This window comes from Hylobates moloch, unplaced genomic scaffold, assembly GCF_009828535.3.
Source record: "Hylobates moloch isolate HMO894 unplaced genomic scaffold, HMol_V3 SCAFFOLD_19, whole genome shotgun sequence".
Lineage (NCBI taxonomy): Eukaryota > Metazoa > Chordata > Mammalia > Primates > Hylobatidae > Hylobates > Hylobates moloch.
The window spans coordinates 25,934,531-25,951,389 of NW_026652294.1; the positions used below are offsets into that span (position 1 = coordinate 25,934,531).

At 52.6% G+C, this 16,859-nt stretch overlaps 1 protein-coding gene across 1 annotated transcript in view; it reads left to right on the top strand.

Moving 5' to 3' along the window:
• The window catches only part of ARHGAP8 (Rho GTPase activating protein 8), a 66,441-nt gene that overhangs the window by 18,432 nt on the left and 31,150 nt on the right, over positions 1-16,859 (top strand). The window contains exons 3-4 of the mRNA XM_032139505.2: positions 3,938-4,069; positions 10,125-10,211. Of these exons, the coding sequence (XP_031995396.2) occupies positions 3,938-4,069; positions 10,125-10,211 (219 nt within the window). The remainder of the gene's footprint in view (positions 1-3,937; positions 4,070-10,124; positions 10,212-16,859) is intronic.

Genomic DNA, 16,859 nt, shown 5'->3' on the forward strand with positions numbered 1-16,859 from the left:
TGGCCAAATAGCGAGAGTGGCACCTCTGCCGGAATCTCCGTCTGTGTGTCTGTGTGAGTGACACGCCCCAGGCCCAGGGGAGAAGCTGTCTTAGGGAAGGAAAGTTCGGTTCTGAGGGCCTTGGAATTTGCTCCCCCACAGTGAACTGGTTGAGCTTCATTCCCGAGGCCAAGCCCTGGCCGATCTCTGGGTGTCCCTGGAAACATTTATTGTGCCCTGGTGAGGACAGGGAACATGGCACCTGGCCTGCTGCGGACTCCCTCACTGCTGGGGACAGCTCAGGACATGACCCTGGCGGGGAGGCTGTGCCTGCCGCCACTTCCAGATGCCAGCATCTAACTGCTAAAGCCAAGGGACTCGGGGAGTAGGCTGTGACCTGGAACCCCCAACTCAAGGTGAACAAAGGCAGGATTGGATCGTAGAAGCACCCAGAAGACTTTGGCCTGGTTGCTTCATGAGAGTCCCCCCAGTATATGCATCCTATCTGGTCTATTAAAGAATCTTCCGACCACAGCTGAAACTGCAGTGGCGAAGGCAGAGACCTCGCGGGGAGCACGTGCCAGGAACGACTTCCACCAGTGCTGCTGCTGCACGGCGAGACCTGCAGGATTCGTGGGGCAAGCGGGGATCCTGGTGCAGGTTACCCCAGACAATGAGGCTGGCTTTCCCCAGGAGGTGCTCACCCCAGTGAGGAGCTGATGCCAGCCTGCAGCCCACTCTTGGTGTTTACCAGGCACGCAGGGAGAGACAGATGCCAGATCCAGGAAGAGCTCGTCTCCTGGGGTCCTCTTGAGAGGACGCATTCCCTTGTCAGGTCATTTAGGCACGGAAAGACCTGTGACCTGTGGGTCAGCTCTCCCTGAGAGGGCTGCTGCTGGGCCAGGAATGAGCTCAGGATTTGCTGTTCTTATAAAAACAAAAGTGCCTGCAAAGACAGAAAGCGAATTGGTGGTTGCCAGGGACTGGGGAAGTGACAGGGAGAATAACTAACAGGTCTCGGTTTCCTTTTGGGGTGATAATATTTCAGAACCTTAGAGAGGTGGTAATTGCACAACTTTGTGAATGTACTAAATGCCACTGAATTGTTCACTTTAAAGTGGTTGATTTATGTTATGTGAATTTCAACTAAATTGGACAAAAAGCACCTCTGACAACAAATTGGTACCTTGTGCTCTTTTATGTGCTTATCCAAGATTCCTTTACTATTAGGTGGAAGTAGTAAGCATGGCTTCCATGAACAGTTGTATAGGTTGTTCACAGCACAAGGCTAACCAGATGAGAAGCTACCATCACCTGGTGCTCTCACTCAGCATGGGACAAGCATCTGCCCAGAGGAAAAGGCATCTTTTTCTAACTCATGCAAAGGTGCTCTGTGGGCTTCTCGGCCTTGATAAGGAGAGCCATCAGGCTTACTTCTCTGCAGCCTTTCTGAAAAAAATTAACACCCCGTACGTTATCTCCCTATCCATTCCAACCGGATGGCTTTCCTGAGGCCAGATGCATGCTCCTATTTTTGAAGTGGGTGAAGAAACAAGTCTATGTCTTTAAAACCCAGCTAGTAATTTAGTTAATGACTTCCTGTGCGGAGCATGCGGGCAGATGCGTTGACACCCGGCGGATTTCGGCACACTGAACAGAAGGCACCGGGGAAAGCCCAGCGCTGGGGCCAGAGAAAGGGGTGCCTGCTTTTACGAGGAGGCGTCCAGAGTGGGAAGGGAGCTGTGCAGAGACATTGGCCTCAGTTTCCCTCTCTTGGAAAAAGTCATTTGCAAAATGCAAAAGTGACTGTCCTGAGAAGTGAGGAGAAGTGAAGAGTTCTCAGTGGTTTGTGGACTCTTCCACCCCTCTGTGTTCAGGTGGAAGTCTCGACCCGGGTTCTTCTGAGAAAGTGACTCAATAAAGGATGACCTTGGTGAAGTATGCCCCAGTGGCTTAGCCCACATGGCGTTCGAGACAGCGCGCTGGAAAATGAGTGTTGAAGTTACTTCCTCAATGGGTGAGCTGAAATCCTGCATGGTGTGAGGTCAGATGTGCGTGATTTCTCTACATCAAAGCAGACAGCGGGATGGGAGCAGGTGTGGATGGCAGCCCACGGCTCTCAGAGACACTGAATGTGTGGACACTGGAGCCAGGCTGCTTGGTTCAAAGCCCAGCTCTGCCCCTTACTGATTCACCTCTGTGAGCCTCAGTTGACTTGTCTATAAAATGGAGATAATAGTACTGGCCTCCTAGGGTCATTGGGAGAATTAAATGTGTAGAAGGCCTGCAGTTCAGGTGGTTTGGGCTTTTGACAGAGGGCACTCTGACGTCGTTTAGAAATCAAAGGCACAGGCAGGGCGTGGTGGCTCATGCCTGTAATCCCAGCACTTTGGGAGGCCGAGACAGGTGGATCACAAGGTCAGAAGATCGAGACCATCCTGGCTAACACGGTGAAACCCCGCCTCTACTAAAAATAATAATAATAAAAATTAGCCAGGCGTGGTGGCAGGCGCCTATAGTTCCAGCTACTCGGGAGGCTGAGGCAGGAGAATGGCGTGAACCCAGGAGGCGGAGCTTGCAGTGAACCGAGATCGCACCACTGCACTCCAGCCTGGGTGACAGAACGAGACACCGTCTCAAAAAAAAAAAGAAATCAAATGCACACAGGAGAAGCTGGCATCCTTGGTCTCCAGGCTTCTGGGCAGTGAGACCAGCCAAGCCTCTGCAGGTGGGCACAGGCTGCTGCGGCTTTCCCCCGAGGCAGTTCTGGGAGCATCTGTCTGCAGAGCACCCCACCCACAGCCACAGAGAGTGGGGCCACCTGAGGGATTAATTACAAGGTGTGTTCCAGGTGAGAACCTGGACAACCTGAGCTGAGGGATCATGGCCTGACCAGCTCAGTGTCAGGCCCTGCAGAGTGCTGATGGAGGGTTAGGGGATCCTTCTGGAGCCCTTCCTCCTGCAGATGGCAGGGCAAGCCCTTTCCCACAGGTGACATGAAGACAATGCTTCCTAGGAGCAGCAGGGCGGGATGGAACGTGGTCCATGGGAAACGGGTACAGCCTACACCATAGGGGGTGGCAGGCAACAGTGTCAGGACTCTGGCTTTGTAATGAAAAGCAAAATGTTAGGAGCTCACCCGGAGGGAAGGAATTGCTTGCCTTAGAAATGCAGCAGGCAGCAGGGCATCTGAGGTAGAAGGGCCTGTGGTGTTGGGTTTAACAGCAAGGGCTGAGCAGTCAAGCATTCCTGGGTTCGAATCCCAGCTCATCCTCCTTGTGAGTTTCCTGGGGCTGCCGTAACCATGACCACAAATGTGGTGGCGTAAAACCAGAAATGTATTCTCTCTCAGTTCTGGAGGCCAGAAGTTCAAAATCGAGGTGTGGCCAGGGCCGTGCTCCCTGCGGAGGGAGAATCCCTTCCTTGCCTGTCCAGCCCATAAAGGCTGTCGGCAGTCCTGGGCCTTCCAGGGCTGGTGGCCACATCACGCTCCGCTCTGCTTTACCTCTGTCTTTACGTGACCTTCCCCCCTCTGACTTTTCATCTTCATGTCTGCCTTAGAAGGATGCATGTGATTGCACTGAAGGTCCGCCTGGGTAGTCCAGGATGAGCCCCTCCTCTCAAGGTCCTAAATTTAATTGCATCTGCAAAGACCTTTTTCCCAGATAAAGTCACATTCTCAAGTTCCACGGATTTGATATGGATGTCTTTCCACGGCCAACAATCTGGCCTACCACATCCACTTACTAGCTGTGTGACTTTAGGTAAGTCACTTAATGCCTCTGGGCCTCAGATGTCATCTGGGAAATGAGAACTGGGGCCCACGGTGCGTGGAGTCTCCGTGTGGCCCGGTGCTGGCACCCACTGGGTGACCACAGCTTCCATTATAGGGAAAGCACACTTAGTTTCAATAATGAGCAGGTGATTTTCATAACTGAATCTTCTGTGTTGTGCCCAGGTATTTGAAGTACATGTTGGACCAGTACGTCGAGAACGATTATACCATCGTCTATTTCCACTATGGGCTGAACAGCCGGAACAAGCCATCCCTGGGCTGGCTCCAGAGTGCATACAAGGAGTTCGACAGGAAGTGCGTGCCCACAAGCCCTCAGGGACGTGGGTGTGGGCTGCTTGTGGCAAGAGGAGGCATTGTGGCCACAAGGGGTCACAGAATATGCAGTGGGGGAGGGGCCTGGCAGGGCGGAGGGTGGAGGGTTAGCAAATGTGGGGCAGTGGGGGTTCACCTCCCCTCTGGGCCAAGCTCTAGAATCCCAGGCAGGGGTGGCACTCTTGTTCTTTTTCTTTCTTCCTTTCTTTCTTTTTTTTTTTTTTTTTTTTTTTTTTTTTTGGATGGTCTCGCCTGGGCACCATGGCTCACACCTGTAATCCCAGTACTTTGGGAGGCCAAGGTGAGTGGATCACCTGAGGTCAGGAGTTCGAGACTAGGCTGGTCAACATGGCGAAACCCCATCTCTAGTAAAAATACAAAAAAAATCGCCCTGTTGCCCAGGCTGGAGTGCAGTGGTGTAATCATGGTTCACTGCAGCCTCAACCTCCTGGGCTCAAGCAGTCCTCTTGCCTCAGCCTCCTGAGTAGCTGGGACTATAGGTGTTCACCACCATGCCCAGCTAATTTTTGTATTTTTTTTATAGAGACAGAGATCTCACTGTGTGGCCCAGGCTGGTCTTGAACTCCAGGCTCAAGCGATCTTCCCACCTCAGCCTCCCAAAGTACTGGGATTACAGGCATGAGCCACCATGCCAAGCCAACACTCTTGTTCTTAAAGGGTCAGGCAGTCAGTATTTTAGCTTTGCAGGCCAGTCGCTCTATTGCAACAACTCTGCCGGACCGTGTTCTGGTAAAACATTATGGACGCCGAAATGTAAATTTCATGTCATTTTCACGTGTCATGAAATATTCTTCTGTTTTTTTTTTTTTTTTTTTTTTTTTCCCAACCACTTAAAAACACAAAAAGCCATTTTTAGCTTGCAGGCTGTACCGAAGCAGGAAGCAGGTTAGGTTCATCCTGCCTGCCCATTGTCCCACCCCTGGTCCAGTGAATTACTGGCAAAGAAACAACTGCATGACCGTTTCTTCACTAAAGCCTCTTCTTGCTTGCACAGCCCTTTACAGTCTGCAAGGGGCATTCTGATGCCTCTTGTTGGTGAGGTGGGCAGCCTCATTTTACAGATGAGGACACAGGTCCCAGAGAGCAAGTGACTTAACCCGTGGTCACTCAGCGTGTGTGTGGTAGGGCAGGATCCCACCCCAGGCCCCCGCCTCCCTCTCCCACCCAATGCTACTCACCACTTGGCCATGACCTGGAGCCGGCAGACTTTTCCTGAGGGACGTCCGGGCTAGCAATCAACTTTGCAATATATCTGGCTCGTAGACTGTGGCGATGGGCGTTGATGTGAATATCCTAGATTCCTCTGGGTTTTCCTTCTTCAAAGTCCTTTCAAACCTGTAACAGAAATCTGCTTCACAGATACCTGAGTCAGTGGGACAGTGGGAGGCAGTGCCTGAATGTCCCAGAAGTCCTCCCTCCAGTTGCCTTTTGGGTCCTGCTGTCAGTATCAACAGGAGCTTTGGAGGGACTTCTTGGTTCCCTGTCCCATGTCTTAGGGAAAGAATTGTTGCTGCATTTTGCAGTCATTTACTGGGCACCTGTATAAGCTGGAGATGGCCTAGCCCCAGCGCGTGTCCTCCTCCAGGAAGCCTTCCTGGATTGTCCTGGGAGAATCAATAGCTGCTCCCCTGCAGCCTCACTGTCCCTGAGCAGACAGCAATCCTAGCACTTAGGGGTTTGTGAATGGGTCTGCCTCCTGTACTAGGCTGTGACCCCCTGACCTATCTCTGCATCCTTTGCAGGTGGGGAAAGGGTCTGCATATGGCAGGCTTTTTTTTTTTTTTTTTTTTTGAGACAGAATCTCATTCTGTTGCCCAGGCTGGAGTACAGTGGCGAGATCTCGGCTCACCACAACCTCCGCCTCCCAGGTTCAAGTGATTCTCCTGCCTCAGCCTTCTGAGTACCTGGGACTACAGGCGTGAGCCACCATGCCCGGCTAATTTTTGTCTTTTTAGTAGAGATGGGGTTTCACTGTGTTGGCCAGGCTGGTGTTGAACTCCTGACCTCGTGATCCGCCTGCCTTGGCCTCCCAAAGTGCTGGGATTACAGGCGTGAGCCACTGTGCCCGGCTGGCAGGCTTTTAATAAGCGTTAGATGGGAGGATAGAGGAGTGAAGTGGTACTGGCAGGAAGTACCAAGGTTCCAGCCGGCGTAATCAGGAAGGCTGCATGGAGGAGGCAGCCTTTGAGCTGCCCGTGGAGTGGTGGGCAGGGTGTTGCGAAGTGGCAATCACTGGATTTTCTTTCTGGTATGAGATGTGGCCAGATGCAAGAAAGAGCAGGGTGGACTTCGGTGCAATTGATGAGGGGCTGGTCTGTAGGGTTCCCGTGGGGAGCTGTGGAGGGAGGCAGCAAAGGAGGAAGGGGCACAGAGGACACTGGACTGTGTTTAAGAGGCAGCAGGGAGCCATGGCAGGTGCTTGAGGAGAGGCCAGTGACGTGTTTAAAGCAGCCCTTTCAGGAGGCTCAGGCTGACACAGCAGGATGTGCACAGTAGCCCTGTCTTGAGCTAAAGCAGATGAAGGTTTTGCTCTCTGCACTTCCGCACGTGAGAAATGAAGATGCACCTGCAGATTCCTTGAGGCAGCTCCCCCACTTCTCAGTTGCCAGAAATAAGCCCAGAGAAACCCGAAATCAGCCCAGGGTGCTTTCCCTTCCCTTTCTCGAGGGGGCTGCTGGTTCGCACATGAGGAGTGGGTCACTCCCACTTGGGAGAAAGCAGCAGAATTCCTTCACAGCCAGGTAAGATGTGCCAGTGGTCGATGGATGAAATCTAGCTGGGGAGTTGGAATCTGTGTTGCCAGCAGTGCCCTGTGAGCAGTGACAAAGCCAAAGGTAACAGCACCAGCCCGGGGAAGGAGGCCGGCCTTGTGGCAGCCTGGGGAGGCTGTCAGGGCTCTCACATTGAAGGGCGTTGATAAGCGGAGCCACGCAGGTGGGGAGACTTGAAGCAGTGACTTCCAATCCGCGGTCATTTAACCTGGGCCAGAGGGGACTAGGCAGGGAAGAGAGGAAGGTGACAGCTGTGGCCTTGAAGTCATCAGATGGAAAGAGGCGGACTTGTTCTGTGTGACTCTCCCACTCCCCAGGAGGTTGGATAGGGGTGGGGGGGTTAGGGTTAGCGTTACAGATCTTGGCTCAGTAGAAGCAAAAAGGAGGGACACTCTAGGCATCAAACTACCCAAAAGTGGAGTGTCTGCAGGGGTGGTGAGTTTCCCATCGTTAGAGGTATGCAAGTGGTGCTCCAAATAGAATTAGATGAGATCGCCTGTAATCCCAGCACTTTGGGAGTCCGAGGCGGGTGAATCATTTGAGGTCAGGATTTCGAGACCAGTCTGGCCAACATGGTGAAACCTCATCTCTACTAAAAATACAAAAAATTAGCCGGGAGTGGTGGTGCACGCCTGTAATCCTTGCTACTCGGGAGGCTGAGATATAAGAATCCCTTGAACCTGGGAGGCGGAGGTTGCAGTGAGCTGAGATCGTGCCACCACACTCCATCCTGGGCAACAGAGTGAAACTCTGTTTCAAAAAAAAAAAAAAAAGATTTATGCAATGAGGGTTTTCAGTCGGCCATTGCCACACCCCATCAGGTTTCCTGCATTCTTTTCTGTTCTCTCTGCCGTTGGCTTCTCATCCTCCAGACCATCCTGCCAGGTCATTCCTTTTAGGGGTGAACAAATTCGCACACAAGTGTTCACGACCCCCCTTCTGGGAGTGCTTGCCTCACCAAAGGGCTCCTGCCATGAGTGTCAACTAATGGAAGCCACTGGAAGCTCGGTCTCAGGGTGGACCTTGCAGCAGCTGCCCTCTGGGCTCTGGAGACTGGAAGCCACTGCTACTGCCCCCATGCCCCACCCCTCCTCTCAGAGCCTTTTTTCTTTTCTTTCTGCTTTTTTTTTTTTTTTTTTTTTTTTTTGAGATGGAGTCTTGCTCTGTCACCAGGCTGGAGTGCAGTGGTGCAATCTCGGCTCACTGCAACCTCCGCCTCCTGGGCTCAAGTGATTCTCCTGCCTCAGCCTCCTGAGTGGCTGGGACTACAGGTGCGCACTACCACGCCCAGCTAATTTTTGTATTTTTAGTAGAGACGGGGTTTCACCATGTTGGCCAGGATGGTCTCCAATCTCTTGACCTCGTGATCCGCCCGCCTCAGCCCTCCAAAGTGTTGGGATTACAGGCGTGAGCCACCGTGCCCGGCCTCAGAGCCTTTTTAAAATTAGTTAATTAACATTTCTTGGAGAGATGCTTTGAGATTATATAAATACCCTGCTGCTTGTCAAAATACTTTTCACCTTCATTGCTGCTTCTTGGCTTAGTCGTTCCTATGACAGCAGCCAACAGTGGTCTCATGACCGGTCAGCATCTGACTAAGGGAAGAGCTTTTTCTTCTCCTCGCTTATGTATCTCAATATGGATATGTGTAAAATGTCCTATTTTATTCAATGGGTTACGATCCATTACTATCATTTTAATGATCAAATTGTCCCAAATGTGCCCATGTGGGTGCCGTTTTAAGGACTCCCGGGTCCTTTTGACACTCCCCGTCACTCTTTGAGTGCTTCCTTTACTTTCTGGCACAGGATGTGCCAGGCTTATCTTGTATTCCTGTTGCTCCAGCTCAGGAATCTGCCATTCTCCAAGGAGCACAGTCGCCCTGGCTCCCTGTAGTGGAGAATGCTATTTAGAGACCAAGATCTGGACAAGTGGAATGCTTGTTGCTTTTGGGGTGTTGTGGCCCCCAGGCCCTTTCAGTGGACAGAGTTAGGGTATGTGTGTGTGAATGTACATATACATATACTTACACACACACACACCTGCATACACACATATACACCTAGATACAGTACATACATTTGCATACACATACAGACACCTACATATACATACACTTACACACACCTACATACACATATGCATACACACATATACATACCTACATACACTATACACTTATACACACACACACCTACACACAACTACACACACTTACACTTACCATTACTTATATCTACACACAGACACATACACCCACACACCTAAATACACCTACACACACACCTAGGTACACCTACACACACATACACTTACACCTATACACACCTACATACACACCTATATACACTTACATACACCTACACACACTTACATACAATTACACAGTTACATAGACCTACACACACCTACACACTTAGACTTACATACATCTACACACATACACAATTGGCTTCCAAAAATTCCTGAAATTTTGATAGCCCATGTGAGTGGATAAGAGCTGGCTCTGGCGTCCCACAGGCTGACCCCACGTGGGCCGTGTGGATGCCCCTTCTCGCCTCCTGGGCTGTGTCTCCCCAGCAGGACACACTGTCCCCCACTTACCCTCTAGAGCCCTGGCATGTCCTCTGCCCCCATCCCCACCCTGGTTGGCTGCTTACCTTTCTTGCCCAACCTGATGACTTTGGGCTGAAATATTCAAGAAGGAAGCGTGAAGACCGGGCCAGAGGGAGAGAGGGAAGCTCACCGGGTGTTCCATTGTGTGGGCAGCTGTACTGCATCGAACCGGACTCTGGCCGGCTGATCTTTAGGTTATTGTCGGGTTTTCTGCCGTCATAACCAACACGGTGAGCTCCTTCTAGCCTGGGTCCGCTCCTGGCAGGGCAGGTGTTGGCCTAGAGGCTCTGTGCGGTTTTAATTCTGAGAGCTGTTGCCAAATTGCCCCCAGGTTGTGCTTCAGACCCCACCCCACCCTGGTGTGAGTGAGCACCTATAAACAGGGCTGCGACCTGCACGTGTGCCTCCGTGAACTGTAAAGGGCTGTAGGCATGCCTGGCGGGGGCAACGGGTAAGGGGTCCTGATTTTCCCCAAGTTTATTTCATTCTTTGTTTGATGTCCTTAAATTGATCCTGTTGAGAGAAGCAACATTCCGAGACACAGTGGAGACAGCTGTTTTGGGGTTATTGGGCGTGGGGTGTTTCTCGGAGCCTGGCAGCCTGAAGTCATCCCCCATTTCCCTCCTCAGATACAAGAAGAACTTGAAGGCCATCTACGTGGTGCACCCCACCAGCTTCATCAAGGTCCTGTGGAACATCTTGAAGCCCCTCATCAGGTATGCGTCACTCTGGGAGAGGACCCCGCTGGGGTTGGAGGTTTCACCCCTCAGGGTCTATGGGATGGCCTTCCCTATCCACGCACCACGGAGGGCCCGTCTCCAGGGTGCCTGTGTATCTGGGGCTCCCCACCCACCCTGGGGTCTGCGGGGGGTCACAAGGCCGGCCCAGGTCATGGACAGGAGTGCAGTGCCGGCCTTTGACACCTGTGGGGTTTGCACCTAGTGTTTAAACCCCCCCCTTTGGCCTGAGCCCCCACACTATGTGACCACCCTCAGGTTCCGTGATTTTCCAGACGGACTCACAGATCTCAGGAAAGCTGTTATCTTCACTGTTGTGGTCTGTTACAGAGACAGGGCACAGATTTAAGTCAGCAAAGGTAAAAGGCACACAAGGCTGAGTCCAGGAGGACCAAGTGCAAGTTCCCAGCTGCCCTCTCCGGGCGGATTCATTCAGACAGTGCTCCATTCTCCCAGCAAGAATGTGTGGGGGAGGAGAGAGCATGGCTGGCCAGGGAAGCTCACCGAGCCTTGGTGCCCAGGGTTTTTGTTGCGGGTCAGTCGTGTAGGCATGGAGCATCCACCCGGCTGACTTCAGTCACTCGGTCTCCAGCCCCTCCTGAGATGAGATGAATACAGCCCAAGGCCCCCACCCTCAATCACATTGTTGGCACAAACTCTGTGGTTTTGGCCCAAGGCCTCCGGGGGCAAAGACATTACCAGGCCGACTCTTCCAGGAGCTGAGAGATTTCCACCCGGGAGCAGGTCGCCCATGGCCAGGCTTCTCTTTGGAACGTGCAGGGCTTGGACACCCCAAGCCTGCTGAGTTAACCCTTTATTGCATAGCAGCCCGAATAAGCGGCCTAAACAGAGGCAGCCACAGCCTGGAAATGTGGCGACTTCAGTCAGCTTCTTCCATATTTAGACTCGTTCCTACTGAAGGATTTCTGCCTCAGTATTGGGAAGCAAGAGCTCAAGGGGCTGGTGAGGCCTGGGAGGCTCTGCCTGGGTCGCATGGGCATCTTCTATTTTCTTCCGTTTTGGCTGTATGCATCAGGCACAAACGGTGTGCACGGAGCCACATGATGGGGGTGGGGCGGGGAAGAGACTGACAGACGTCGTTCTTGCACGGTGGCTCTGGCCCTGCCTGGGTGAGTTCTGCAGGCGAGGGAGGGGCTCAGAGCAGGCGGGCCCAGGTGTGCACCAGACGGGTCAGGATAGTCAGGTGAGGTGGTTGCCTCTGTGAGAGGGCAGGAGGACTCCTGGAGGGCCTCCCTGGGACGAAGCCTTTGGGGACAGGGAGGCACATCCCTGGAGGGGTCATCATTCTTCCCCAGAGGTTCGAATCTCACAGGCCTTTGCCATCTCCCCCCTCGGCTCTTTCCACCTGTTGAAGCCCAGTGGGTCTGAGGCTGCTGACACAGGTCTCTTCCTCATGCCCCACAGACACCGTGCAAGTGGTGTGAAGCTCCGTATACAGGGAGCACCCAGACAGAGCTGGAATGCCAGCTGGGACCTCAGAGTCCATACTCTGTCTCCTTCCCATTTCCCCATCCATCCCTGGGAAGCATCTCAGCCCCCCAGGAGCATGGACAGCTCAGGCTCTCAGGCACCTGCCTGTCTTCCCACCAGCAATCTCCCGCCCCGGAGGGCTACACTGCCCCGACCCACCCTTGTCGCTGTGTCCCTTTGTCTCTTACTGTGACTGGCACTCAGAGGAATGTTGGCAAGCGCTGGTCCTTGGGGCACATTGAGAGCTACTCTGCAGCCAGACACAGTGGCTCATGCCAGTAATCACAGCACTTTGGGAGGCCAAGGCAGGAGGATCACTTGAGCCCAGGAATTTGACCTGGGCAAGAAAGTGAGCCCCACCTCTATGAAAAATTTAAAAATTAGCCAGATGTGTAGCATGTGCCTGTGGTCCCAGCTACACTGGAGGCCAAAGCAGGAGGATTGCTTGAGCCCAGGACTTCAAGGCTGCAGTGGCCCATGTTTGTGCCATTGCATTTCAGCCTGGGCAACAAGCAAGACACTCTCAAAAAAGGAGAGAGAACTGCCCTGCCAGGCAGCTTGGAGCCTTTCTTTTCTTTCTTTCTTTCTTTTCTTTTTTTTGAGATGAAGTCTCGCTGTTGTCCTCCAGGCTGGGGTGCAATGGTGCAATCTCGGCTCACTGCTACCTCTGCCTCCTGGGTTCAGGCAATTCTCCTGCCACAGCCTCCCAAGTAGCTGGGATTACAGGCACCTGCCACCACGCCTGGCTAATTTTTGTGTCTTTAGTAGAGACGGGGTTTCACCATGTTGGCCAGGCTGGTCTCAAGCTCCTGACCTCAGGTGATCCGCCTGCCTTGGCCTCCCAAAGTGCTGGGATTATAGGCATGAGCCACCATGCCCGGCCTTCTTATCAGCTACCAAAGCTGTCATTCCAGGGACTGAATTGTGTGGCCCTGAGGCACACTGGGAGAATTCCCAGAGCAGCAGACTTGAGTCAGCTCCTGCTTAATATAAGGAGAGATTTTTGGGGCCAAAGAGCTCCTTTCATGTCACTAGAATTTCCTGCCAGTTTTTGTCACCTACTGGCCTATGCCGCAAACATTCCCCTATTGGAAGGTGAGGTTTTGTTTGTGTTTAACCAGGCCCAGCACTCTGGTGCCCTATGTGACATGTGACGTATTTGACATAGCAAAAAAGCTAGTCCTGTCATTTACCTTAGAAAAGTCCTTAAAGGGGCTGGATGCGCTGGCTTATGCCTGTTATCTCAACACTTTGGGAGGCTGAGGCTGGTGTATCACCTGAGGTAAGGAGTTCAAGACCAGTCTGCTCAACATGGCAAAACCCCGTCTCTACTCAAAATACAAAAAGTTAGCCGGGCGTGGTGGCACGCACCTGTAATCCCAGCTACTCGAGAAGCTGAGGCACGAGAATCACTTGAACCCGGGAGGCAGAGGTTGCAGTGAGCCAAGATTGCACCATTGCACTCCAGCCTGGGCAATAAGAGCTAAATTCCGTCTCAAAAAAGAAAAAAGAAAAGTCCTTAGAGGGCGAGGCATGGTGCCTCACGCCTGTAATCCGAACGCTTTGGGAGGCCAAGGCAGATGGATCATTGAACCCAGGAGTTCAAGACCAGCCTGGGTAACATGGCGGAACCTCGCCTCTACAAAACAGATAAAAATCAGCCAGGCATGGTGGCGCACACCTTAGTCTCAGCTACTCAGGAGGCTGAGGTGGGAGGATTGCTTGAGTTCGAGAGGCAGAGATTGCAGTGAACTGAGATCGCACCACTGCACTCCAGCCTGGGCGACAGAGTCAGACTTTGTTGCACTTAGAGCTCTAGAAACCTCTAACGTTCTTGGAAAAAAAGTTCACCTGCTTGGCTGGGTGCGGTGGCTCACGCCTGTAATCCCAGCACTTTGGGAGGCCGAGATGGATGGATCACTGGAGGTCAGGAATTCATGACAAGCCTGACCAACATGGTGAAACCCTGTCTCTACTAAAAATCCAAAAATCAGCTGGGCGTGGTGGTGCATGCCTGTAATCTCAGCTACTTGGGAGGCTGAGGCAGGAGAATCACTTGAATCCGGGAGGCAGAGGTTGCAGTGAGCTGAGATCGTGCCATTGCACTCCAGCCTGGGCAACAAGAGCGAGACTCTGTCTCAGAAAAAAAAAAAAAAAAGTTCACCTTCTCCTCCTGTTTTCCATGTGGCAGCCTGGACGGCAGTGGTGGTGATGGCACCAGACTGCCTGGGCTCAACTGCTCTGCCCCTTGCCATCCATTACCCTCAACAAGAGAGCCAACCCCTCTCTGCCTCAGTCTCCCCATGTGGCTGACAAGGCTACTTAAGTCATTGCATTGTCACAATAATTCACTGACTTAATACATATAGTGTTTATTTTATTTTTCTTCCTTACTTTTCTCTCTTTCTTTTTTTCATAGATTCTTGCTCCTCACCCCAGCTGGAGTGCAGTGGTGCAGTCATGGCTCACTGCAGCCTTAACCTCCTGGGTTCAAGTGGTCCTCCCACCTCAGCCTCTCACATAGCCGGGATTACAGGTGTGCACCACTGTGCCCAGCTAGCTTAAAACAATTTTTTGTTGAGACAGGGTCTCGCTATGTTGCCCAGTCTGGACTGGAACTCCTGGCCTCAAGTGATCCTCCTTTCTCAGCCTCTCAAAGTGTTGGGATTACAGGAGTGCGCCATGTTGACTGTTTAGAATAGGGCTTGCCAGAGTTGCTAGTACTGTGTTTTTTGTTTGTTGTTTTGTTTTGTTTCGTTGCTTTGAGACAAGGTCTCAGTCTGTTTCCCAGGCTGGAGTGCATTGGTGCCATCACGGCTCACTGTAGCCTCGAACTCCTGGACTCAGGTGATCCTCCCACCTCAGCCTTCCAAGCAGTTGGGACTACAGGCACGCCACCATGCCCAGCTAAATTTTGTATTTTTAGTAGAGACAGGGTTTTGCCATGTTACCCAGGTTTGTCTCCAATTCCTCAGCCTCCCAAAGTGCTGGGATTCTAGGCATGAGCCACTGCACCTGGCCCTGTTTTAAAATGTTTTTAAGCTGGCTGGGCGTGGTGGCTCACCCCTGTAATCCCAGCACTTTGGGAGGCCAAGGTGGGCAGATTACCTGAGGTCAGGAGTTCGAGACCAGCCTGGCCAATATGGCGAAACCCTGTCTCCATTAAAAATACAAAAAATTAGCGGGGAGTGGTGGCAGGTGCCTGTAATCCCAGCTACTCAGGAGGGTGAGCCCCGAGAATCGCTCGAACCCAGGAACGGAGGTTGCAGTGAGCCAAGATCACGCCATTGCACTCCAGCCTGGGCAACAAGAGTGAAACTCCGCCTCAAAAAAAAAGAAAAAAATCTTTTAAAACTACCCTTTTGTATTAATTTGATTCCAATATCTTACCTTGTGTGCCAGCACCGCAAAACAGTACTGTGAAGTCAGCCACATTTTCCCCATTTCAAAGAAGAGGAGGTTGATGCTCAGAGAGGTTACGCCCAAGGTCACACCATGAGGAGGGGCGTGGGCTGGGATCCAACCTGGGCCTGTGTGGTTCTACCCCCCATTCTGCCTCATGCCTGGACGTAAGCAGCTGCCAGGAGAGGACCACAGGAATTGGGCTGGGGCTCTAGATCCCAGCCTGTGAGGTCTTGGGCAGCCACATAACCTCTCTGTTTCCCAAGTCCTCGTTTGTAAATGAAGGAAGTGGAGGAACTCTGAGGCTCTCAAATGCCCACAAACAGAAGAGCCCTGGGTCTCGCCCAGACCTCCTGACTCAGATCCCCACAGGTGGTGCTTGTGGCTGCAGGTCTAACAGGAACCCCAGCGACTCCGCTGCATGCTGTGTTGGGAGCCCGTGGCTGAGCTGGCCTGTGGGCCTTTTCCCGAGAGTGAGAGGCAAGTGGCAGGGCCCTGGCTGCACCTGTCCCAGAGTCCATGTTTGGCAGAGCCTGGCCTGCAGGACGGGTCAGGGAGGCTGCAGAGGGGAAGGTGAGGGGCTGGGCACAGGAGGCCTCCCTGCAGCTCTGAAGCGGGCACCTCTGTCCCTGAGGATGGTTCCTGCAGAGGGGCAAGACTCCCTTTGCCCTTAGGGGGTTCCTCCCGCCCATCACACAGGACATTGACAGCACTTCACAGTCCCGGGACACCCTCTGGCATCCTTCCAGCAGAGACGAGACTGTCCCCGAGTCCTGTGGAGTCTAAATGGGCAGTCGGTGAGGACACTCCCGCAGGGGTCCCACCAGCCCCTTCCCCCCCGGGGGCTGGGGTGCAGGGACTAAGGCAGGCCCTACTTTCCTCCCTCCCCTTGTCCTTGGGGTGAGGGGCACACTGCACTTTGGTGACTATTCGGCAGCCCCAGCCTTCAGCCCGGGTTCCCTGGCCAACCTGGCAGCGTCCTTGAATGCGAAACCTGGCAATCCCGTCCCTCTCTCTCAGCCCCCGTGTCCGAATCTTTCTCGTCCACTAGGGGGAGCCGATGCACACAGCTCGGCCTCCCTTGGGGCTCCTTTAGGAACCACCTGGCGCTAGCGCTGGCGCTGGGCTGAGCGTTGGGCTGAGCGTTGGGCTGCCGCTGCCCCTTTGGATCCTCCTACCTGTCATGATCTCCGTGTTTTTTGTTTTTGCCATGGTAACTTGAATTATTTTGACTTCACAAAATAACATTGAAAATGCATGAATACTTATTTGAAGACTTTCAAATTGTCGCATAATAACAAAATATCTTTGGTTTGGCTGAATGCATAACTTTACTTTTCCAGTAACAATATAATTCTTTACTCACATTAATAGTTGTATATCTTGGCTGGGCGCGGTGGCTCACGCCTGTAATCCCAGCACTTTGGGAGGCCGAGGTGGGCGGATCACGAGGTCAGGAGTTCGAGACCATCCTGGCTAACATGGTGAAACCCCCATCTCTACTAAAAACACAAAAATTAGCCAGGCGTGGTGCTGTGCGCCTGTAAGTCCAGCTACTTGGGAGGCTGAGGCAGGAGAATCACTTGAACCCAGGAGGCAGAGGTTGCAGTGAGCCGAGATTCCACCACTGCACCCCAGCCTGGGTGACAGAGCGAGACTCCATCTCAAAAAAAGAAAGTTGTATATCTTAAACACATACAATAAGGAAATAATACTGTCCTACAAAATAAAACT